At 40.7% G+C, this 26708-nt stretch overlaps 1 protein-coding gene across 1 annotated transcript in view; it reads left to right on the forward strand.

Moving 5' to 3' along the window:
- CACHD1 (cache domain containing 1) overlaps positions 1-26708 on the forward strand; it is a 294726-nt gene that overhangs the window by 208989 nt on the left and 59029 nt on the right. Inside the window, exons 5-8 of the mRNA XM_003411041.4 lie at positions 4040-4166; positions 7237-7381; positions 8197-8413; positions 15912-16061. Coding sequence (XP_003411089.1) covers positions 4040-4166; positions 7237-7381; positions 8197-8413; positions 15912-16061 — 639 coding nt within the window. The remainder of the gene's footprint in view (positions 1-4039; positions 4167-7236; positions 7382-8196; positions 8414-15911; positions 16062-26708) is intronic.

A 26708-nucleotide genomic window follows, 5' to 3' on the forward strand; every position in this document is an offset into this window, starting at 1 on the left:
GTATCAAACCTTCATATGTCTTTATGGCTGAGCATTATTCCATCGTATGTATCTACCACATTTTGTTCCATCATGTATTTTCAGCATTGACTTTTTTTTTTAATTTGTGAAAATATTTGCCATGGCTCAGAAAGTCTTCAAAAAACATACTGTTATGGCAAAGAGACTTCTGCATAGTAAATAAAACTTCAAAAAATATGAGCCTCACTCAGAAGGAGAAAGAGACAGGAGCCAAACAGACCTTCACTCTGCATTTCACCCAACACAAGGCAGCAGCAAATGACATGCATCTACCTACACTGTCCTCTGATGAGTTACAGAGACGAGCTTGGCCTCGGGCCTTCTGTCTTGCCAAGCTGACATTTCTGGTAGTGACTCCACCGAAAGCTCTCACTCCCCTGCCCTTATGCATTGGTTGCATCTTGGGAGGTGGTTATATTCTAGCCACGTCCCCCCAAATAGTAAAATCCCACTGTAGTGTACACGTATAACCTAGCATAGTGCCTAGTAGGTCGTAGGCACTCATTCAGTACATATTCACAACCCCTTATTAGGACAACAGGTAGGACTTTTCTAACTTAAAAATTTCACAGCCAACCTCTGTACCTCATCCAAGTCCTTAATCAGACACTGCGATAATTATTAAACGGTTCAGTGGGTATTTCTGACCTCCCTCATTAGTCTGTAAGTCTGTAGGTAAGATTTTATCTTTTTGATCTCTTTACTCCTGCCCCATAAAAGAATTTTCTGCACATTGGAGGCCAAGAACAAGCGAAGAAAAGTTGAGCAAGGCCAAGTGGGTAGTCAGGGCAATAGGAAGTAGATGCAGACACAATGGACCAGAAACAGCAGGGCTTTAAACCTGAAACAAGGGCTGTCTGTCTCAAATAGGAATTCAACTCAGCCAAGGTAATGAGTCACTGTGATAGGCCAGTCACTATCCTGGATGCTAAGGAGACGGAATAGGCTTGTGTCTTTTTCTCCCAGAGTTCATGACCATCTAAGGGAAGGGAGATAGGCACATGTCTAACTGGCACCACACATTCTGACTTCCCAGGGTTCTATCGATCCTGACCCAGAGATATCGGTGTAGGTTGTAGCGTGGCTCGCAACAACACCCGCAGTTCGGAAATGTAATCCCTGACACTGAGTGCGGTATAAAAACATATTTTAATATGTCCACCCTTCATATTTGGGGCAGGAGGATTTGGTGGGAAGTACAGTAGAGTCAGAAGAGAGCTATGTTTGAGGTCTGACTTTACCACCTACTAACGGTGGATTCATTTGGTCAAACAATATTAACTGGGCACTCACAGTGCCATGCATTGTTCTAGGCTCTACAGCAACAAGGCCACATTTCTGTTTGCAGGGACCTTAGTTTCTAATGGAGTGGGAGAGACTGGTATTAAACAAATAAACAAGGTTACTTCAGATGGTGGTAAGTTCTATGAAGAAAAAATAAAACAAGGCGATGTTATGAAATGTCATTTAACTAATTTGAGCTTCAGTGTCCTCACTTGCAAAACGTAGATAAGGTTTTGTATAAATTAAGTGAAATATTTTGGATGAAAGCCCTTTGTCAGTAGTGAAAGATCATTGTCAGAGTCACATCTCAGCCTTATAGTCACTGAAACAAGTCCTTGATTGGCCATGTGGGCACACATGCATTGTTGTTGTTGTTGTTAGGTGCCATAAAGTCGGTTCCGACTTATAGCTACCCTATATACAACAGAATGAAACACTGCCTGATCCTTTGCTATCCTCACAATCATTGTTATACTTGACCCCATTGTTACAGCCACTCTATCAGTCCATCTCGTTGAAGGTCTTCCTCTTTTTCGCCGGCCCTTTTACCAAGCATAATGTCCTTCTCCAGGGACTGGAACCTCTTGATAACATGTCCAAAGTACTTGAAATGAAGTCTTGCCATCCTTGCTTCCAAAGAGCATTATGGCTGTACTTCTGCCAAGATGTATTTGTTCATTCTTCTGGCAGTCCGTGGTATATTCGGTATCCTTTGCCAACATCATAACTCAAAGGCGTCAATTCTTCTTCAGTTTTCCTTGTTCATTGTCCAGCTTTCACATGCATATGAGATGATATAAAGTACTACAGCTTGAGTTAGACTCACCTTAGTCCTCAAAGTGACATCTTTGCTTTTTAACACTTTCAAGTGGTCTTTTGCAGCAGATTTGCCCGATGCAAAATACATCATTTGATTTCTTGACTGCTACTTCAAGGGCATTGATTGTGGATCCAAGTGAAATGAAGTGCTTTACAATTTCAACACATATAAACATATTCATATAATAATACATATTATTCTGTATTTTAAGAGCCCAGCTCATTGCCATTGAGTCGATTTCAACTCACGGCAACCCCACATGTTTCATAGAACTGCACTCCATAGGATTTTCAGTGGCTGGAGGGTAGTCCCTGGGTGGTGCAAACAGTTGAGTGCTAGGCTACTAACTGAAAGACTGTCAGTTAAAACCCACCCAGAGGTGCCTCAGAAGAAAGGCCTAGCAATCTGCTTCCCAAAATTCTCAACCATGAAAACCCTATGGAGCTTAGTTCTACCCTGAAACTCATGGGGTCACCGTGAATCAGAATCAACTCGTTGGCAACTTGATGTGTTTTATTTTTTAATCTTACAGAATTAGATCACCAGGCCTTTCTTCCAAGGCACCTGTGGTTGGGTTTGAGCTGCCAACCTTTCAGCTAGTAGCTGAGAGCAAGCCATTTGTACCACCCAGAACCCGTTGCCATTGAGCTGATTCGGAATCATAGCAATCCTATAGTACAGAATAGAACTGCCCCATAGAGTTTCCAAGCTGTATATCTTTATAGAAGCAGACTGCTACATCTTTCTCCGCACCACCCAGGAACCTTTTAGTGTGTATTGAACATATATATTTGTTCAAATATACCTCATGCCTTCCTTTGTTACTGCCTTTGCTCACACTCCTCCATCTGTTGAATTGCTCTGTCCTCCATTTCCATCTGTGTAATAATTCTGCTAGTATATCAGTTATTGCATTAGGACTTTTTTCTTACGTTTCTTTGTATATCTTGCATCCTGCAAGCAGTACCCTATACACACTATATATATAATAAAAAACTGAGTTGTGGAACAGAGTGAAAAGGCTTAAGAGTTCAGACAAGGGAGAGAACTGTGATTTCAGGAGAGGGTAAGAAAGATGTCATGGAGGTTGTGGGACAAGATTGCACAAACAAGGTGGCGGACCCTTGGGCCCGAGGGAGTGACAGATGCAGATAAGCAGAAGGGAGGTGATGTGTGCTGAAGGAGGGCATAGAAGCCAGGCACACCCAGCCTTGAATTCCAACTCGGTCATACTGGTAGGACACTTCAGACAATTGATTAAGCTGTCAGAGTATATCTTCTCAACTCCCAAGTACAGGTAATAATGCCACCTCCAGCCTAAGGTTATTGTGAGGATCGAATGAGATAATAGGTGAAAAGTCTTTATCCCAATGCCTGGCAATATGAATCATTCCATTAGTAGCAGCTGTTACGGAACTATGGTAGTTCTGGTATTTCAAGAGTCAACTGTGCCGTTTCTGTCATTGTGAAGTGACACAGTGAAGTGAAGGCAAAGTCACAGGTCTAGTCCCTCTGGAGACTAGTCCTATTAACAAGACTATTTCCAAAGTTGGAAAAGGTACCCCAAGCCAACAAGTGCACCCCTGACCCAACAGAGGAAATGAAGTGAGGGGACTGATTAATGCAAATGAATCACTCATGCTGGAAAGATAATCCAGGACATAAAGTATTAATTTACTATGTTAAGAACGATAGTGTCACTTGACCGAAACATTACATTTTTATGCATGGGGTACTTTTAAGGGAAAGAGAAAAATATAGAAAATTTAGAAACTTTATAGAAAATTTATAACCTTCTATCTAGCAGGATTTCTTCATACTACAAGCAGTTTATGCAAAACAGATGCCTGAGTAGCGGTGCCTGTGTGCACCTGTGGGTTTGGTGGTTATATTTCATTTTCCCCACTCTTGCAGTTCTTGCAGACAACCTGAAATCCAATCCTGGAATCAAGTGGCAGTATTTCAGCTCAGAAGAAGGAATTTTCACTGTTTTCCCAGCACACAAGTTCCGGTGTAAGGGCAGCTATGAGCATCGTAGTAGGTACGTTGACTTGCTTGCTAAAGTCTTAATAATTGCATAAGAGGGTTCCGTATGCTGCTAAACAAAGGGTCGGCAGTTCGAATCCACCAGGTGCTCCTTAGAATCCCTATGGGACAGTTCTACCCTGTCCTATAGGGTCGCTACGGGTCAGAATCGACTCAACGGCAGTGGGTTTGGTTTTCTTTTGGGTATGCAATACAGACTCCTACTACAGAGGCTCTGCCTCTAAACTGTGTATTCAGAAATTTGTCCTACCCTTGTTCTGAAGTGATTGCACTGTTTAACATATGTGGATGTAGAAATGCAGGGAAGGGCAAATGATACAGTCTAGAGCTTTTCTAGAACTATCTATCAAGCCAAATAAAACTGGGTGTTTGCTAAAGAAATTAAGCCATTTGAAGCACCAAAATTGTTTTGAGCTTCAGATATTTTTTTTTTTTTTGAGACATAAACGATGGCTTTTCTTCTCTCTAGTACATCCCTGGAGGATTTTATAATGTATCTCAGCGTAGATTGAGTTTGTGACTCTCAACTTCTCTTTCTATGTGCTTTTCCATACTTCTGAAATTTTACATGTAAATCTCAGCTAGCTATATGTTTTAGAGTTGTCCAGAAAGCGTTGCATTAAAGATCACTAACATCCTGTTTTTCTCATGGAAGTGACATGAGGTTGTACCACTTAGCCAGAAGGGCAGTAAGGGTGAGATAATTTGTATGACAAGACATCAATTTACAGAACTCCCGAGGCAAAGATAGTCTTCTTTTGAATCCCAGTAGTTCCCTCTTTGCAGTGTCAGATGTTTGATACCAGAACACCTGGAGCTAGCACAAGGTGCCCACTTGTCATGCCTTTAGTTGGAGTCTAAATTAACCATCACTTTAGCTTCCTTTCATGTTTAATTGTGTCTAGGATTTTCCCCAAGGAAAACACTTTTTCTGTGCTTTTCATAGGAAGACTTTTTTTTGGCCGTGTAGTTTCTTCAGCTTCTCTCCTAAACATCTGGGTGAACACTTGGGCGTCCTAGAAGCTGGGCCAGAAGTCATGGCCTTGGTGTTCTAGTTTGGCTCCTCTGTCACTAGAGCAAAAGAGATACCATGAATCGTCTACTTCTTAATTTGCGACTAAGAAGATAGATGAAATGTCATGCTTCTTTTAATGAATTACCTGTGAGGGTCAGTCCAAAAGGAAAAGCAGGACCTTGTCGCAAATCTGCACTCACCTACACCAGATCACTTGGAAGGTTTTCATATACCTCCACCCTAAACCTATGTTAAGTCAACTCTCAAACCTCTCTTCACTAGGCTGTGTAATCCACGTTCCTCTCTTCATAGAGTGCTGTTACCGTCTCTTTACTTGTCGTAACTGCTTTCGTCTGATGCTTTTGCAAGTTCTCTACATCACTTTGAGGTTGAGGAGTGGGTAAAGACCACTTGCCAGTCCATACAGTTAGTGTTACTGTTTATATACCTCACCAAAGCAGTTTCAACAATAGAGTATTGCAATGCTAACATATATTGTGCTTTTCATTTATGTGATTTGAGATGGAAAGAAGGAAGTGTGTCGATTTAAAGCAAATCCTTTCACCTACCTTATGGTGACGTTCAGGGACTGAAATGTTAATTTTAGAGGTAATTGTCAGCCTTCAGATGCTTTGATTTCCTTCTTTTCTGTTCTGTCTTTGATTTCTGTAGCACTTCTCCTGGATTCTTTTTATCCTATTTTTCTGTTGGCTCAATGATACCGACTAATGATATTAGAGTGGTACTTCAGTATGGGTGCAGGATTTTTTGGCTTGAGAACAATTAGTATAAATTCAGCCAAGTTTTGAATTTTGTTGGTACTTTGCCTACATTTCTTAATTTGTGCCCGGCTTTTGTGGCTCAACTGGCATCTAACGTTTCACAGAGAAATCTAGCATTTTAGGGATGTCAGTAAAGGAGAGAATTCTCTTGAGGCTGATTTGCTTTCTTAAGCTCCCCCTAATTTGTTCCAGCTTTAAAACTGTGAACAGAGACCTCATTAAACATCTTGTCACAAACCCCCCTGCTCTGCACGTTAGCAGAAGGCTGCTTTGATGGGAGGCATTTCTCCTTCGCAGTTTTTTCCTCCGCCTCCTTTTTTTTTTTTTAATGTTGGCAAACAAAAACCTGGCAAGAATAGTGGCTATGACAGGCTTGAATAAATTTTGATGACACTGCTTTAAATGTTTAGATAAGGGGCCCTTTGGCAGCTGACCTATGTGAATTTGTTTAGTGCAGAAGGGAAAAGGCCCTCTTAGCAATTACCTTTGTCTAGAGAGAGGTAAACCAAATCTGCTATGTAAAACATGCTCACAGGTTGTTGTTGTTATTAGCTGTGTCCAGTCAGTCCGTGACTCATGGCACCCCATACACAATGGAGCAAAACACTTCCCAGTCCTGTACCAGCCCCATGATTGGTTGTGGATTGGACTACTGTGATCCATAAGGTTTTCATTGGCTGGTTTTCGGAGATGGATCGTCAGGCCTTTCCTCTGAGTCCGTCTTAGCCTGGATGCTTCGCTGAAACCTGTTCAGCATCATAGTGACATGCAAGCCTCCACTGACAGGCAGGAGGGGGCTGTGCATGGCTGTTTCAATTCCAGCAGAGCCCTGCTCCTTAGCTCCCGGCACTGGCAAGTGGGCCATTTTCTCCTTTGTGCACTGTCCGTACAGCCCAAGGGGCTACCAGTTCTTTTTCCTGTAGTGAAATGGGATATGTAACAGTGAGCAGCATCATCATAGCTGAGAGAGTTGACTTTTGAGTGTGCCGAAAAAGCCAGCCTCCCAAGGAGTTTATTTCTTAAAAACGTACCCTCATTGCTTTAATCTTTAGAAGACATAAGTTACTGATCTCTGTTCTGCAGATACCCATTGTTGTTTTGAGATGTTGTTTTCAAAGCACCAATATGGTTTCTCCCTCCACGCTGATCTCTTCATGCTTGTGCTGCCCCTAGTAAAACACGTGAACACCTTTAGTGTGCACAACTGTGTTAAGGTGAAGCCTTCTGCCTGAACCACAGTGACCCTAGCTAGCTTCTCCCCCATCTAGACCCATCTACGTCTCCACAGTCCGGCCTCAGTCGAAGCACATAGTAGTGATCCTGGACCACGGGGCTTCTGTCACGGACACTCAGCTTCAGATTGCCAAGGACGCTGCCCAGGTCATCCTCAGCGCCATCGATGAACACGATAAGGTGACCATTGTCCCAGTGACCCCTGTGGCATTGGGTCCTCCCTGAACGCCTTTTGTTACCTATTTAATATTTTATTCTTTTTGACCCATGTTTAAAATGACTTTGGGAAAGGAAAATGGTTTAGTTTTTATTCTAATGTTTGAGGAAGCAGTGGACAACCACCTCCAGTCTTCCACTGCCTTTATGGCTCCTGCTAAGGCCTTCTGTACTAAGCCATGACTTTCATACTGCAATTTATGCTGAGGAAAAGGGTGAGGGATTTAGATGTTGGTGGGTGACTGAACTTTATCTCAGGATTGATGGAAGAGGAAAGAGAAGGGAAGGGTCTGAGGTTTACTAATCTCCAGGACAGCTCAGAGATAGGTGTGTTTACAGCTAACAGTAATCTATTGCCTGTAGACATTTTCTGCTTTATCATTTTGACTTTTCCAATTCCAAAGGTTTTACTCACTAATCCTTTTGTTTAAAACACTCCATGCTCCGACTTCCACCCCCAGTTTGAAAATCAAGATGGTTAGTATGTATACTTGCTAAGATTTTTCTCTGCGTGAAATTTTTTTTCTTGTTTTTTTAAATGTTGTATGTGAGCACCATACTGCTGATTTCATCTTGTAACAAATACCAGACTCTAGGATTTTTCCTCCTTTTTCAGCCCTTACTAATCTTTTTCAAATTTGATAGATTTATGCCTCAGGCATTTATTTTTAAACTCCCAGAAAATGTTCTGTAGCGTGTCTCACTCTTTGGGCACTTCTGGAATGTAAAAAAAAAAACTTAAAATGGTGGGATAACAAGTCTCTTTTTCTTTTTTCAAGATTTCCGTGTTGACTGTGGCAGACACCGTCAGGACTTGCTCGCTTGACCAGTGCTATAAGACATTCCTGTCTCCAGCCACCAGTGAGACAAAAAGGAAAATGTCCACCTTCGTTAGCAATGTCAAGTCTTCTGACAGTCCCACCCAACACGCAGTGGGATTCCAAAAGGCATTCCAGCTGATTCGAAGCACAAACAATAACACAAAATTCCAAGCAAGTAAGAGAATTCTCTCAGAGCACTTGTAAGCATAATAAATAAAAATAGTTATAAGAGCATATTGTAAATGGACGACATAGTATGTTTAAAGAGTTGTTTTTTTTTTTTTTAGTGAATTTAGGATCAAATTTTCATGTGCTGTGGTAATGGCCTTCTAATCTTACAGATTTTCTTTTCTAATCAAAGGTGCACAGTCTGCCTGATTTCTTCACTCCTCTTCCTTCTCCTTTATTAAGAACATACTCCCATTTATTTCCCAGGGGGCTATCCACATCCTTTTTAATGCTAATTGTCAGCCTTGCCTCCTCATTGACTTGGAGTGGATGTCGGGTGTATGCATGTGCACATAAACGAGGAAGCTGGAATCCTTTCCTTGATCCTTCCTTCTTCTAACCAGCTGTCATTTAGATGAGCATGGCCCTTCAAACATACAAAGGCACTCTAATTTAATTTTCATGTATTAAAGAAAATCTGGAATTGGAATGCATGCTAGAGTAAAGGATATTTGAAATGGACTCATACTTTGAAATTACTGAAAGGAATCTATATGTCATTTTCCCTTTCATATTCCAAAATCTGTTTGTAGTTGGGGTCCCCCCCCTAAAATGAATGTATCCTATTGAGATAAATTTTAAGAATCCATTTTCAGGCTCTTTAATGTGCTGCATTAAGATGGACACAGCGTTGGTAAAAACCCAAGCACAATGCCTGGCTCATGATGGGCCCTCAAGAAGGAAGAGACAGTAATTATTACAACTAATGATGATAGGTGGTGAATTAGTTATCGGTTCCAGCATGCAAATTACTACAAACGTAGCTGCTTAAAATAACATAGTTTTATTATCGCACAGTTTCTGTGGGTCAGGAGTTCAAATACAGCTTAGCTGGATCCTTTGTTCAGGGTCTCACAAGGCTGTAATTAAGGTGTCAGCCAGGACTATGGTCTCATCTGAGGCTAAATACTCTCTTCCAAGGTCACATGATTGTTGGCAGAATTCATTCCCTTGCAGCTCTAGAACTCATATCAGCCTGCTTCTTCAAGGCCAGCGGGAGAACATCTCTTTCCCTTTGAGTCTCTGCCTACAGGGAATATTTGGACCCTCTTTTAAAGAGCTTACCTTATTAGTTCAAGCCCACTACCATAGACTGAATTTTGTCCCCCCAAAATATGTGTCAACTTGGTTAGGCCATGATTCCCACCATTGTGTGGTTGTCCTCCATTTTGTGATTGCAATTTTATGTTAAAGAAGATTAGGGTAGAATTGTAACACCCTTACCCAGGTCACATCTCTTATCCACTGTAAAAGGAGTTTCCCTGGGGTGTGGCCTGCACCACCTTTTATCTCTCAAGAGATAAAAAGGAAAGGGAAGCAAGCGGAGAGGGGGTACCTCATACCACCAAGAAAGAAGCACCAGTAGAGCACGTCCTTTGGACCCAGGGTTCCTGTATGGAGAAGCTCCTAGTCCCGTGAAGACTGATGACAAGAACCTTCCTCCAGAGCAGATGGAGAGAGAAAGCCTTCCCCTGGAGCTCACACCTTGAATTTGGACTTCTAGCCTACTAGACTGTGAGAAAATAAATTTATCTTTGTAAAAGCCATTCATTTGTGGTATTTCTGTTATAGCAGCACTAGATGACTAAGACACCCACCCAGGATTATCTTCCTTTTGATTAACTCAGAAGTCAACTGCTTAGGGACCTTAATTATACCTGCAAAATTCCTTTGCCATATAATGTAGCACAGTCATGGGAGTGATGTCCCATCACCTTTGCCATTTTTATTGGTTAGATGCAAGCTACAGCTCTTTCCCACATTCAGAAGGAGAGTATACAAAGGTGTAACTCACTGGGTTCATCTTAGAATTCTGCCTACCAGTGATGCCAATAGCCAGCTGTTCACACAGTCCAGTGTTACAAGATGGCCGAGTGCAAAGTTGCCCATGATTAAGTGAGGCCAGGGAATAAGGCTGACTTCTCAAGTATTCAGTGCATATTGGCTAGTTTGCCAGTTTTACAAGCCAGTGGCCATTTACCTCTCAGAGCTCATTACTAGATGTGCCCTTTCCACTTGATTGAGTCATTAAGCCATCTTTGGGGCTTAAACCCAATTTTGATTATTATACCATCAAAAAGATGGAGAGAAATGCTAGATCAGCAGTTGTAAGCTCAGATACCTACAGTAAATGTGAGCTGGGGATAAGGTAATGGGGATTGTTTGGGGAGCATAGGAAGGTAGAGAGCATGTGCTCAGTTAAAAACTGAGTAGTTGGTCTTCTGCTTCTGCCTCTTATTGCCGAGTAGGAGTACCTTCCCAGTGTTGCCAGATCTGTTTTAAGAGAAGCCAGAAATCTGGATTTTTATGGGAAATCTCCTCATTTTCAAATGTTGACATTTGTTCCTGCATTGAAACAGTGAATAAAACCAAAAACCAAACCCTGTGCCATTTAGTAGATTCCAATTTATATAGACCTTATAGGACAGAGTAGAGCTGCCCCATAGGGTTTCCAGTGAGCAGCTGGTGGATTCAAACTGCTGACGTTTTGGTTACCAGCCGAGCTCTTAACTACTGCACCACCAGGGCTCCAAAACAGTAAATAGAGACCTCATTAATCCTCTTTCCCAAACCTTCCTGCCACTTAGTAGAAGGCTGCTTTGATGGGAGGTAGTTCTCCTCTGGAATCTTTTTTTTCTTCTTAATACTGGCTGACAAAAACATGGCAAGAAGAGTGACTGCCACAGGCTTGAACACAGTTTGATGGCTTTGTTTAAATCCTCAGGGGGACCTTTTTTTAGGATATTTCTGTGGCTAAGACTCAGCCCACAGGCCTCTGGTTAACAGCTTCTACTGAGAGTTCAGAGAAAAAGAACCCAAATTAGGTTGTATAAAGAAGTATTTGAGGAATTAGTGGTGTCCAGTTCATGAAGGAGAGGTTTCAGGATGTTCTCAAGCAATGTAGTATAGTGGTTAAGTGTATGGGTTTTGAATTTCAACCAACACGGGCTCAAATTCCTACTCTGAAATTTTTCTAACCTTGTGAACTTACATAAATCATTTGACTTCTCCAGACCTGGTTTCCTCATCTGTAAACCGAGTGTGATAATAAGAACCAAGACTCCATGTCTGGCACATCATAAATATTCAATAAATATTAGCTGTGGTAATTATGATGTTCTGTTTCTTACAGGACTTCTAGCTCCGGGTAAACTAAAGCAGATACCCCAGACTTCTTTGGTTGACCCCAAGCCCCTAAATGCTAAAGAATCACTAGTAGCTTTGTCTACCGCATAATGAGCAGTCTATATAATCCTCCTAGAAGCTCAGACTGTACATTACTGCTACTGTTCATTCCACAGACATTTATTGAGCAGCTATTAAGTGCCTGGCACTGTTACAGACGCCTGGAATGGGGCTATTCTAATGAATAAAACCTACCCTGTAGGGCTATTGTACACATTATTCTGTGACTGAAAATAAAATGTCTGCCCCACATTAATAGCCGTGTAGACAGAAGCTACAGGTCATAAAATCACATTAGCTTTGCACAATCCCACGATAGAGCTACAACTAATACATGTCATCAACATCTGTTTTTTCTGGGTTTGTCTTTTGCGGTGATTGGTTAGTGAATTGTTTTATAGCAGAAGGAATTGGTTAGGAGTGGGAATCCAGTGGCACAGGCAGAGCCCAAATTTGAGTTATTCTTCTTCTCCCTTTGATATTGACCCAAAATACGCTAATGGCTTAGTTGGACCTCCCAAATGGAGAGTCTTGCATTTTCTCCACTTGTATGCACATCTTTGCTCTGTCCCAAGCCCTGTGATGACTCATCCTTGAAATTATTCGTCGCAATGTTTTCAATTCTTTTAACTGGCTAAGTAGGGAGGGGGTGACCTGATAAATAGAAAAACAAATCAGACCAAATTTGGCAGGCCTGCTGTCTAAGAATGGAAAAGTGACTTTGCATGTGGGTAGAGTGGGAGTGGAGTCAGGTGCTGGGCAGGGATGGTGAGGAGGCTTACAGTGTGTCATATTGTTGGATGGAAAGAAAATGGGCTCGTTTGCTAAAGGAGCCTGTGGACTGCAGGCTTTCTCGCTCCCAAACGCAGGCATATGCACTGAATCTACTCTCAGTGATGGTGTATTTCATCTAGAATCATAAGCCTAAGTGAGAAAACTCAAAGCTTACTTTTAGATCAGTCTAAAAGTGTGGCCACGTGATAACCTTTGCAGTGGGGAAAACACAGCCCTGGCAGCGCAGTGGTTAAGCATTTAGTTTCTAACCGAGAGGTCAGTAGTTCAAACGTACTAGCCATTCCTTGAGAGAGTGATGTTGGCAGTCTGCTTCTATAAAGGTTTACAGCCTTGGACACCCTATGGGGCAGTTCTCTGTCCTGCAGGGTCTCTATGAGTCAGAATCGATTTGACAGCAGTGGGTTTGTTTTTTTGGTTTGGTTCCCTTACACTATAGATAGGCCTTATGGTATATCTGTTTTTTCCCCCACTATCAACTCAGCAGCAATGAGTTTTTTTAAGGAGTCAAGTGATATTTTTTTTTTAGTCTAAAGTTTAAATGAGACGTTTGGAGTCCTAATGAAATAATTTACAACAGTGAATTTACAATACTGAAAAAAAATGACATCTAGTGTAAGATAGGAATATTCCTAAGCTTATGGGTTTTTTTTTTTAATGGGGTTGTTTTGTTTCCTTTGCATCAGCATCCAGTTTTTAAGCTCTGATGATTAATTATTGCCATTTAGATTTGTAGTTAATAGTCATTTGGTGAATTATTCAAGCATCAAAATAAGCTTTGAAGCTTGCTTCGTTACTAAGTCTTAACAGTAACTAAGAGAAACTTTGAATGCATTTACTTCTTTGAGACAAATATTATTTTTATTAAACTCCATTCAGTTGTCTGTAACATTGACATAACAAATTAATTACAGGCAATCCCCGGGTTACGAACATCCAACTTACGTACAATCCGTGATTGCAAACCAACCCCCATAAAGCCTGTTATAGTAAGAATTTGAGGTACATACAATGGTTCATAATAACAAACAGGTGCTACTTTGTAATATGCATCAAAACATTATCATTATTACTGTATTATTATGTTAAAGATGTTTTAGTGCATCTAGAAGTGTTTCTTTAATGGTTTTTATGCATGGAAAGGTGTACTATATACTAAGACAAACATTTGACTAACTGACATTAGATAGAAACCGTGCCTAACTGTTCTGACATATGTAGAAATTTGACTTAAAGACAGTTTGAAGAACGTAACTTGTTTGTATTCCAGGGACTGCCCAGTAAAGAATACATCAAATTCTAAAATGGAAATTTACAAACTGATAGAAATTCAAGCATTGTATCTTCATTATTGTTAGGGTAATTTTTTAAAGGATAGATGTATTATTATCTATGGCTGTGTAACAAATTACCCCCGAAACTTAGTGCCTTAAAACAGCAAAGAAGTTATTATCTCACAATCTTTGTAGATCAACATAGTGGAGTGCCTTAAAGTCTCTCGTGAGGTTACATTCACACTGTTGGCCAGCGCTACCATCATCTCAGAGTTCGACTAGGGTGAATCCACTTCTAGCCTCACTCACATGGTGACTGGCAGGCTTAGATCTGAGAGCCTTAGTTCCTTGCATCTCTGTAGGACAGCTCACAACATGGTAGCTGGTCTTCCTCAGAGTGAGATAGCCTTCAAGGAGGGAGCCAGAGTCTTTCGGTAACCTAGTGTTGGTCTTGACATCCCATCACCTCTGCAGCATTCTAGTCACTAGAAATGGGTCCTAAATTCAGCCCACATCATGGGGAGACAACTGCAAAAGAAATGAACTCCTGGAAGTAGGATTACTGGGAGGCTAACTCGGAGGTGGCCTACCATAGTAATTATAGAGCTTATGTATCTCTCACAGAATATGTCACCACTTTTATTTTTTGATAGGTCCACTTGGCAGAAATTACTTCACGGTGAGCTAAAAATACTTCTCAGTTACTCCACCCACTGGCTGTATTTAGAGAGTGGTTTTAATCTTGAGTCATAGGTGCTACTTCAGACCAATAGGAGGGTTTTTTTTGTGTGTTTGTGTGTGTGTCTGTTGAAGTTTCTTCTTTTCTCTTTTACCCTCCATTTGCCAATCACTCCTTTGCTTAAGCTCTTTGCCTAAATTAACTGATGAGGATAAGCCCTCACAACGACCCTATTAAGTAAATACGATCATTTTCTCCATTTTATAGATAAGGAAATTTAGATGTAGAGAAGTTAAGTAATTTGCCTACATTACCCAGACACAGCTTGTAAGTAGCAGAGCTGGGACATAGCAAACTGGCTCCAATGTCCGTGTTCTTGTTACTCATCTATACCAATTAGTTTTAAAAAATGAAAATGTATCTAGAGATTTATAGCATAGGAGCAAGTGTCTCCTTACATATCTCAAAAGTACCTGGAACAACCACATTTTAAACCTCCAAAAACCCTAAATCCATTGCTGTTTAGTCAATTCCAACTCATAGCAAGCCTATAGGACAAAGTAGAACTGCTCGCATAGGGTTTCCAAGTCCCCCCCAAAATGTATGTCCTTAGTGATTATCCTGAGTCACTGAGTATCTTCGTTTCTTAGTGCTGCTGTAACAGAAATACCACAAGTGGGTGGCTTTAACAAACAGAAATTTATTTTCTCACAGTTTAGCATTCTTGAAGTCCAAATTCAGGGTGCTAGCTCTAGGGGAGGGTTCTCTCTCTGTCGGCTTTTGGCAAAAATTCTTGTCTCTGCTTCTCTAGCATGCCTCAGTTCCTTGGTAATCTCCCTGTGCCATCTTTCTTTCCCCATTTGTGCTTGCTTATTTAGAGTCTCTATGAATTGGAATCGACTTGACAGCAATGTCTGGTTTTGGTTTTGTCTGTCTATGCACACTTTATATCAAAAGTGATTAGATTTAGGACACACCCTACTGGTATGGCTTCATTAAGATGACAAAGAAAATTCTATTTTCAAAGTTATCTACAAGTATAGGGGTCAGGACTCCAACACATATTTTTGGGGGACACAGTTCAGTCTGTAACACTGAGGAAAGGTTAATCATATTCTGAACCCTCCGTTTCAGAAAGCAGTAAAGATTCCCATTTAGAATTGTTAAATTACCACAACTGTGAGTACCTATAGGGTCGCCATGAGTCGGAATCAACTCAACGGCACTGGGTTTGTGGGTACCTAGAGGAAATCATCTTCTTTTATCTGGTTAATTTATTAGGAACATAGCGTTACCTGGGATGGGATGAGTGAGGCCTCATTGTCTACAAAGGGCAGATGGAAGAGAAGCAGAGGCAGAGAGATGAAAGCCACAGCATCGACTAGGAAGGAGTAGAAACAGTGGGCGAAGCAGGTCCTCAAGGTGGAAAAGTCCAGGGGAAATGAAAAAGAAACTGAACTGCCTCCCTTAGCCGGAATCCAAAGGTAACATTCCATTTGTATGTTTTTGTTTAGGTACAGACATGGTCATAATTTACCTGTCAGCTGGTATTACATCAAAGGACTCTTCAGAGGAAGATAAAAAGGCTACCCTCCGTGTCATCAATGAAGAAAATAGCTTTTTAAACAACTCCGTAATGATTCTCACCTATGCCCTCATGAACGGTAGGTAGTGTTTAGAGATTTTTCTTTCAGATGACAGGTTTCCTGTAGGTGTGTGATGCTTTTTGTAACAAAGAACTTTAAGGATGTGCTTTGATGAAGTGTACAGAGAGAGGCAACCAAGCCAACTCCTTCCCATGTGTCTGTTTCTGTAGCTGCTGTTCAAATTCAAGGCATGTATTCAGATGTCCCTTTCCCTTCAGCTCTCTCTCCAACCAATTGCTTGTTTCTAAACCTTCTCCAGTGAAAGCAACACCATTCCTCCTCAAGTTGCCCCATTCCCGGCATACCAGACCACATGATTGTCTCTTCAAAATGGCCAGTACCACTTCTTTTCAGCTCACTGATGACTAGGATATCATTGTCTATGCATGCATTCTATTTCATTTTTGACGACTTCCGATTTTCCTAGAATCATACTTCGCACATTCCATGTTCCAATTATTGATGGATATTTGCAGCTATTTCTTCTTATTTTGAGTCATGCCACATCAGTAAATGAAGGCCGCAAAAGCTTGACTCCATCCGTGTCATTTCGGGATCTATCCTGAAGTACAGTGCTGTCAGTCATAGGATAATTTCCATACACCTATAAGGAAGATCAGTTAATATGAATGTTATTCAAATTTACGTACCATCCACTAAAGCCAAAGACAAAGAAATTGAAGATTTTTACCAGCTTTTGCAGTCTAAAATTGATCAAACATGTAATCAGGATGCACTCATAAGTACTGATAATTGGAATGTGAAAGTTGGAAACAAGAAGAAGGATCAGTAGTTGGAAAATATAGCCTTGATGAAAGAAATGATGCCAGAGAGCCCATGATAGAATTTTGCAAGACCAACAACTTCTTTGTTGCAAATACCTTTTTTCATCAACATAAATGGCGACTATACACATGGACCTCTGCAGATGGAATACACAGGAATCAAATCGACTACATCTGTGGAAAGAGGCAATGGAAAAGCTCAATATCCTCAGTCAGAGCAAGGCCCAGGGGCTGACTGCAGAACAGACCATCAGTTGCTCATATGCAAGTTTAAGTTAAAACTGAAGAAAATTAGAGCAAGTCCATGAGAGCCAGAGGATGTCCTTGAGTATATCCCATCTGAATTTAGAGATCATCTCAAGAATAGATTTGACACGTTGAACAGTAATGACCAAAGACCAGACAAGTTGTGGAATGACATCAAGGACAATCATCCATGAAGAAAGCAAAAGGTCATTAAAAAGACAGGACAGAAAAAGACCAAAATGGATGTCAGAAGAGACTCTGAAACTTGCTCTTGAATGTGGAGTAGCTAAAGCAAAAGGAAAAAAATGATGAAGTAAAAGAGCTGAACACAAGATTTCAAAGGGTGGCTCGAGAAGACAAAGTATTATAATGACACGTGCAAAAAGGACCCAGGAAGCATCAAAAGAAAATGGAAGGAATACACAGTCGTTATACCGAAAAGAATTGGTCGACATTCAGCCATTTCAAGAGGTAGCATACAATCAGGAACTGATGATACTGAAGGAAGAAGCCCAAGCTGCTCTGAAGGCACTGGCAAAAAACAAGGCTCCAGGAATTGATGAAATATCAATTGAGATGTTCCAACAAACGGATGGAGCCCTGGAAGTGCTCACTTGTCTATACCAAGAAATTTGGAAGACAGCTTCCTGGCCAACTGACTGGAAGAGATCCATACTTATGCCTGTTCCCAAGAAAGGTGATTCAACTGAATGCAGAAATTATCGAACAATATCATTAATATCACACACAAGCAAAATTTTGCTGAAGATCATTCAAAAACAACTGCAGCAGTATATCTACAAGAAACTGCTGGAAATTGAGGCCAGATTCAGAAGAGGACGTGGAGCGAGGGATATCATTGCTGATGTCAGATGGATCCTGGCTGAAACCAGAGAATACCAGAAGGATATTTACCTGTGTTTTATTGACTATGCAAAGGCATTCAACTGTATGGTCATAACAAATAACAGATAACATTGTGAAGAATGGGAATTCCAGAACACTTAATTGTGCTCATGACAAACCTGTACATAGATTAAGAGGCAGTTGTTCAGAGAGAACAAGGTGATACTGCATAGTTTAAAGTCAGGAAAGGTGTGCATCAGCGTTGTATCCTTTCACCATACCTATTTATTCTGTATGCTTAGCAAATTATCAGAGAAGCTGGACCATATAAACAAAAACAGGGCATCAGGATTGGTGGAAAACTCATTAACAACCTGCATTATGCAGATAACTTGCTTGCTGAAAGTGAAGAGGACTTGAAGCACTTACTGATGAAGATCAAAGACAACAGCCTTTGGTATGGATTGCACTTCAAAGTAAAGAAAAAAATCCTCACAACTGGACCAATAAACAATGTCATGATAAATGGAGAAAAGATTGAAGTTGTCAAGGATTTAATTTTACTTGGATCCACAATCAACAGCCATGGAAGCAGCAATCAAGAAATCAAAAGACTCATTGCATTGGGCAAATCTACTGCAAAATACCTATTTGAAGTGTTGAAAAGGAAAGCTATTGCCTTGAAGACTAAGGTGTGCCTGACCCAAGCCATGGTATTTTCAGTCATATCATATGAGTGCAAGAGAACTGATGCCTTTGAATTGTGGTCTTGGTGAAGAATATTGAATATACCATGGACTGAGAAAAGAACGAACAAATCTGTTCTTGGAAGAAGTACAACCAGAATGCTCCTTGGAAGCAAGGATGGCGAGACTACACTTTACATACTTTGGACATGTTGTTGGAAGAGATCAGTTGCTGGAGAAGGACATTATGCTTGATAAAGTACAGGGTCAACAAAAAATAGGAAGACCCTCAATGAGATGGATTGACACAGTGGCTGCAACAATGGGCTCAAGCATAACAGTGATTGTGGGCATGGTGCAGGGCCGTGCAATGTTTCATTCTGTTGTACATAGGGTAGCTATGAGTCAGAACTGCCTCTACAGCACCTAACAACTAAAACAACATCACTGGAGGGGGGGCCAAGATGGCGGACTAGGTAGACGCTACCCCAGATCCCTCTTGCAACAAAGACTCGGAAAAACAAGTGAATCATCACATACATAACAATCTACAAACCCTGAACAACAAACACAGATTTAGAGACGGAAAACGAACAAATACGGGGAAGCAGTGACTGTTTTTGGAGCCTGGAGCCAGCGTCCCAGTCAGGTAACCTTGGCACCAGGCATCTGGGCCCAGGGGAGCTGAACTCATAAATCTTGTGACGGCGCAAACAAGGGGTGCAGCCCTACCCCCCTGAACTGAACCCACGAGGGGACCCAGCCAGTCTGCGCGGGTGGCTTGGCGACGCGGCTGGTGGGAGAACTCCCCAGGGGGCAGTGACTGGTTTTGGAGCCGGGAGTGCTGCGTCCCAGCCGGGGAACCCTGGCGCCAGGCATTTGACTGGGCGCTGTCACGGCACAAGCACGGGGCGCAGCCCTACTCCCCTGAACTAACCACGGGAGGGGGCCCAGCCCGTCTGTGGGAGCGGTGCGGCGACGCGGCTGGCGGGACGAGAAATCCCCGGGAGGCAGCGACTGATTTTGGAGCCGGGAGTACAGCATCCCAGCAGGGGAACCTTGATGCTAGACTTTGTACTGGCAGCGGAGGATCTGACCGCGGCTTCAGCGGGCCAGACCCCCAGGGGCAATCTCCACACAGCCAACACACATAGGCGACACGCCCCTCGGGAATCTCAGATATAATAGTCATTCCAAGCAAGACAAGCAACTCTGGCTATGCTCCGAGGTGCTACTCTCCTATCTCTCTGATCCCTCCCCCACCCTCCCCAGTCGCCTTCATTAACATTGGAATTTCCTGAGCCAGAGGGAGAACAGCTCCAGCTCCACGGCAGCTTTCCTTTTCCCCCTTTTTTCTTTTGGTCTTTTCCTAACCCACTCTTCCGGCCTGAGAGAAGGAACCACAAAAAACCCAGGGACCAAAAATCCATCCCTAATTGGACTAAAAACACAGAACCAGCTACAGCCAAGCATATATGATCCAAATCTTGGACTTTCATCCTTACAGGGAACAAGGTGGCGGTTATAATCCAAAGGCAGTTCTGATAGGGATCTGACTGCATTTTTTTTTTAGCGGATTTTCTGGAAAAACAAGTTTCCCAGTGATGGCTCAAAGACAGCAGTCGATACCAAACGACATAAAGAAGCAGACCATGACAGCTTCTCCAACCCCCCAAACAAAAGAATCAAAATCTTTCCCAAATGAAGATACAATCCTGGAATTATCAGATACAGAATATAAAAAACTAATTTACAGAATGCTTCAAGACATCAGAAACGAATAAGGCAAACTGCAGAAAAAGCCAAGGAACACACTGATAAAACTGTTGAAGAACTCAAAAAGATTATTCAAGAACATAGGAAAAATTAATAAGTTGCAAGAATCCATAGAGAGCCAGCATGTAGAAATCCAAAAGATTAACAATAAAATTACAGAATTAGACAACGCAATAGGAAGTCAGAGGAGCAGACTCGAGCAATTAGAATGTAGACTGGGAAATCTGGAGGACCAGGGAATTAACACCAACATAGCTGAAAAAAAAAAACAGATAAAAGAATTAAAAAAATGAAGAAACCCTAAGAACCATGTGGGACTCTATCAAGAAGGAAAACTTGCATGTGATTGGAGTCCCAGAACAGGGAGGGAGGACAGAAAACACAGAGAAAATAGCTGAAGATCTCCTGACAGAAAACTTTCCTGACATCATGAGAGACAAAAGGATATCTATCCAAGACGCTCAACGAACCCCATTTAAGATTGATCCAAAAAGAAAAACACCAAGACATATTATCATCAAACTTGCCAAAACCAAAGATAAAGAGAAAATTTTAAAAGCAGCCAGGGAGAAAAGAAAGGTCACCTTCAAGGGAGAATCAATAAGAATAAGTTCAGACTACTCAGCAGAAACCATGCAGGCAAGAAGGTAATGGGACGACATATACAGAACACTGAAGGAGAAAAACTGCCAGCCAAGGATCATATATCCAGCAAAACTCTCTCTGAAATATGAAGGCGAAATTAAGATATTTACAGATAAACACAAGTTTAGAGAATTTGCAAAAACCAAACCAAAGCTACAAGAAATACTAAATGGTATTGTTTGGTCAGAAAACCAATAATATCAGGTACCAGCACAACACGAGGTCACAAAGCAGAACATCCTGATATCAACTCAAATAGGGAAATCACAAAAACAAATTAAGATTAATTAAAAAAAAAATGCTCATAACAGGGAATCACTGAAGTCAAAATGTAAAAGATCACAATAATCAAAAAGAGGGACTAAATACAGGTGGCATAGAACTGCCATATGGAGAGTGATACAAGGTGATATAGAACATTACAAATTAGGTTTTTCTTAGAAAAATAGGGGTAAATGTTCAGGTAACCACAAAGAAGTATAACAACTCCATAACTCAAGATAAAAGCCAAGAAAAATGTAACAACTCAACAAACATAAAGTCAAACACTAAGAAATTGAGGATCTCACAATTTACTAAGAAAAACGTCTCAGCACAAAAAAGTATGTGGAAAAATGAAATTGTCAACAACACACATAAAAAGGCATCAAAATGACACAACACTAAACACTTATTTATCTATAATTACGCTGAATGTAAATGGACTAAATGCACCAATAAAGAGACAGAGAGTCTCAGACTGGATAAAGAAACACGATCCGTCTATATGCTGCCTACAAGAGACACACCTTAGACTTAGAGACACAAACAAACTAAAACTCAAAGGATGGAACAAAATATATCAAGCAAACAATAAGCAAAAAAGAAGAGGAGTAGCAATATTAATTTCTGACAAAATAGACTTTAGACTTAAATCCGTCACAAAGGATAAAGAAGGACACTATATAATGATAAAAGGGACAATTGATCAGGAAGACATAACCATATTAAATATTTATGCACCCAATGACAGGGCTGCAAGATACATAAATCAAATTTTAACAGAACTGAAAAGTGAAATAGACACCTCCACATATATAGTAGGAGACTTCAACACACCACTTTCGGAGAAGGACAGGACATCCAGTAAGAAGCTCAGTAGAGACACGGAAGACCTACTTACAACAATCAACCAACTTGACCTCATTGACATACAGAACTCTCCACCCAACTGCTGCAAAGTATACTTTTTTTTCTAGCGCACATGGAACATTCTCTAGAATAGACCACATATTAGGTCATAAAACAAACCTTTCCAGAATCCAAAACATCGAAATATTACAAAGCATCTTCTCAGACCACAAGGCAATAAACGTAGAACTCAATAACAGAAAAACTAGGGAAAAGAAATCAAATACTTGGAAACTGAACAATACCCTCCTGAAAAAAGACTGGGTTATAGAAGACATCAAGGAGGGAATAAGGAAATTCATAGAATGCAACAAGAATGAAAATACTTCCTATCAAAACCTCTGGGCCACACAGCAAAAGCAGTGCTCAGAGGCCGATTTATATCGATAAATGCACACATACAAAAAGAAGAAAGAGCCAAAATCAGAGAACTGTCGCTACAACTTGAACAAATAGAAAGTGAGCAACAAAAGAATCCATCAGACACCAGAAGAAAACAAATAATAAAAATTAGAGCTGAACTAAATGAATTAGAGAACAGAAAAACAATTGAAAGAATTAACAAAGCCAAAAGCTGGTTCTTTGAAAAAATTAACAAAATTGATAAGCCATTGGCTAGACTGACTAAAGAAATACAGGAAAGGAAACAAATAACCCGAATAAGAAACGAGAAGGGCCACATCACAACAGACCCAACTGAAATTAAAAGAATCATATCAGATTATTACAAAAAATTGTACTCTAACAAATTTGCAAACCTAGAAGAAATGGATGAATTCCTGGAAAAACACTACCTACCTAAACTAACACAATCAGAAATAGAACAACTAAATAGACCCATAACAAAAAAAGAGATTGAAACGGTAATCAAAAAACTGCCCCCCAAAAAAAGCCCTGGCCCGGACAGCTTCACTGCAGAGTTCTACCAAACTTTCAGAGAAGAGTTAACACCACTACTACTAAAGGTATTTCAAAGCATAGAAAATGACGGAATACTACCCAACTCATTCAATGAAGCCACCATCTCCCTGATACCAACATCAGGTAAAGACATTACAAAAAAAGAAAATTACAGACCTATATCCCTCATGAACATAGATGCAAAAATCCTCAACAAAATTCTAGCCAATAGAATTCAACAACATATCAAAAAAATAATTCACCACGATCAAGTGGGATTTATACCAGGTATGCAAGGCTGGTTTAATATCAGAAAAACCATTAATGTAATCCACCTCATAAATAAAACAAAAGACAAAAACCACATGATCTTATCAATTGATGCAGAAAAGGCATTTGAAAAAGTCTAACACCCATTTATGATAAAAACTCTCACCAAAATAGGAATTGAAGGAAAATTCCTCGACATAATAAAGGGCATCTATGCAAAGCCAACAGCCAACATCATTCCAAATGGAGAGAACCTGAAAGCATTTCCCTTGAGAACGGGAACCAGACAAGGATGCCCTTTATCACCGCTCTTATTCAACATCGTGCTAGAAGTCCTAGCCAGGGCAATTAGGCTAGACAAAGAAATAAAGGGCGTCCAGATTGGCAAGGAGGAAGTAAAATTATCTCTATTTGCAGATGACATGATCTTATACACAGAAAACCCTAAGGAATCCTCCAGAAAACTACTGAAACTAATAGAAGAGTTTGGCAGAGTCTCAGGTTATAAGATAAACATACAAAAATCACTTGGATTCCTCTACATCAACAAAAAGAACATCGAAGAGGAAATAACCAAATCAATACCATTCACAGTAGCCCCCAAGAAGATAAAATACTTAGGAATAAATCTTACCAAGGATGTAAAAGACCTATACAAAGAAAACTCCAAAGCTCTACTACAAGAAATTAAAAAGGACCTACTTAAGTGGCAAAACATACCGTGCTCATCGATAGGAAGACTTAACATAGTAAAAATGTCTATTCTACCAAAAGCCATCTATACATACAATGCAATTCCGATCCAAATTCCAATGTCATTTTTTACTGTGCTAGAGAAACAAATCACCAACTTCATATGGAAGGGAAAGAAGCCTCGGATAAGCATAGCATTACTGAAAAAGAAGAAGAAAATGGGAGGCCTCACTCTACCTGATTTCAGAAGCTATTATACAGCCACAGTAGTCAAAACAGCCTAATATTGGTACAACAACAGGCACATAGACCAGTGGAACAGAATTGAGAACCCAGATATAAATCCAACCACATATGAGCACCTGATATTTGACAAAGGCCCAGTGTCAGTTAATTGGGGAAAAGATAGTCTTTTTAACAAATGGTGCTGGCATAATTGGATATCCATTTGCCAAAAAATGAAACAGGACCCATACCTCACACCAAGCACAAAAACTGACTCCAAGTGGATCAAAGACCTAAACATAAAGACTAAAACGATAAAGATCATGGAAGAAAAAATCGGGACAACCCTAGGAGCCCTAATACAAGGTATAAACAGAATACAAAACATTACCAAAAATGATGAAGAGAAACCCGATAACTGGGAGCTCCTAAAAATCAAACACCTATGCTCATCTAAAGACTTCACCAAAAGAGTAAAAAGACCACCTACAGACTGGGAAAGAATTTTCAGCTATAACATCTCCGACCAGCGCCTGATCTCTAAAATCTACATGATTCTGTCAAAACTCAACCACAAAAAGACAAACAACCCAATCAAGAAGTGGGCAAAGGATATGAACACACATTTCACTAAAGAAGATATTCAGGCAGCTAACAGACACTTGAAAAAATGTTCTCGATCATTAGCCATTAGAGAAATGCAAATTAAAACTACGATGAGGTTCCATCTCACTCCAACAGGGCTGGCATTAATCCAAAAAACACAAAATAATAAATGTTGGAGAGGCTGCGGAGAGATTGGAACTCTTATACACTGCTGGTGGGAATGTAAAATGGTACAACCACTTTGGAAATCTATCTGGCGTTATCTTAAACAGTTAGAAATAGAACTACCGTACAACCCTGAAATCCCACTCCTCGGAATATACCCTAGAGAAACAAGAGCCTTCACACAAACAGATATATGCACACCCATGTTTATTGCAGCACTGTTTACAATAGCAAAATGCTGGAAGCAACCAAAGTGTCCATCAACGGATGAATGGGTAAATAAATTATGGTATATTCACACAATGGAATACTATGCATTGATAAAGAACAGTGACGAATCTGTGAAACATTTCATAACATGGAGGAACCTGGAAGGCATTATGATGAGCGAAATCAGTCAGAGGCAAAAGGACAAATATTGTATAAGATCACTATTATAAGATCGTGAGAAATAGTATAAACTGAGAAGAACACATACTTTTGTGGTTACGAGGGGGGAGGGAGGGAGGGAGGGAGAGGGTTTTTTACTGATTAATTAATAGATAAGAACTGCTTTAGGTGAAGGGAAGGACAACACTCAATACATGGAAGGTCAGCCCAATTGGACTGGACCAAAAGGAAAGAAGTTTCCGGGATAAAATGAGTGCTTCAAAGGTCAGCAGAGCAAGGGCGGGGGTTTGGGAACCATGCTCTAGGGGACTTCTAAGTCAATTGGCAAAATAATTCTGTTATGAAAACATTCTGCATCCCACTTTGAAATGTGGCGTCTGGGGTCTTAAATGCTAACAAGCGACCATCTAAGATGCATCAATTGGTCTCAACCCACCTGGAGCAAAGGAAAATGAAGAACACCAAGGTCACACGACAACTAAGAGCCCAAGAGACAGAAAGGGCCACATGAACCAGAGACCTACATTATCCTGAGACCAGAAGAACTAGTTTGTGCCCGGCCCCAATGGATGACTGCCCTGACAGGGAGCACAATAGAGAACTCCTGAGGGAGCAGGAGATCAGTGGGATGCAGACCCCAAATTCTCATAAAAAGACCATACTTAATGGTCTGACTGTGACTAACAGAATCCCAGCGGGCATGGTCCCCAAACCTTCTGTTGGCCCAGGACAGGAACCATTCCCGAAGACAACTCATCAGACATGAAAGGGACTGGACAGTGGGTAGGAGAGAAATGCTGAAGAAGAGTGAGCTAATTATATCAGGTGGACACTTGAGACTGTGTTGGCATCTCCTATGTGGAGGGGGGTTGGGAGGATAGAGAGAGTTGGAAGCTGGCAAAATTGCCACGAAAGGAGAGGCTGGAAGGGCTGACTCATTAGGGGGAGAGCAAGTGGAAGTAAGGAGTAAGATGTATATAAACTTATATGTGACAGACTGACTTGATTTGTAAACGTTTACTTGAAGCTCAATAAAAGTTAATAAAAAAAAAAATCACTATTTCCAAATTATGAAAGGTATTACACGTGCCCCTAAGCATTTCTTAATGCATGCTAAGTAAGGCACATATATCATTACAAACTTAAATTTTTAATATTTTGAAAACTATTATAACATGTTTTCTTTCTAATCTTTAATGTTTTATTTTTAGGCATTGAAAGCATTCTGCGACAGGTTCCATAGACTTCCCCAGACTGTGAGG

The sequence above is a fragment of the Loxodonta africana genome, chromosome 3 (genome assembly GCF_030014295.1).
Source record: "Loxodonta africana isolate mLoxAfr1 chromosome 3, mLoxAfr1.hap2, whole genome shotgun sequence".
In the NCBI taxonomy this organism is placed as follows: Eukaryota; Metazoa; Chordata; class Mammalia; order Proboscidea; family Elephantidae; genus Loxodonta; species Loxodonta africana.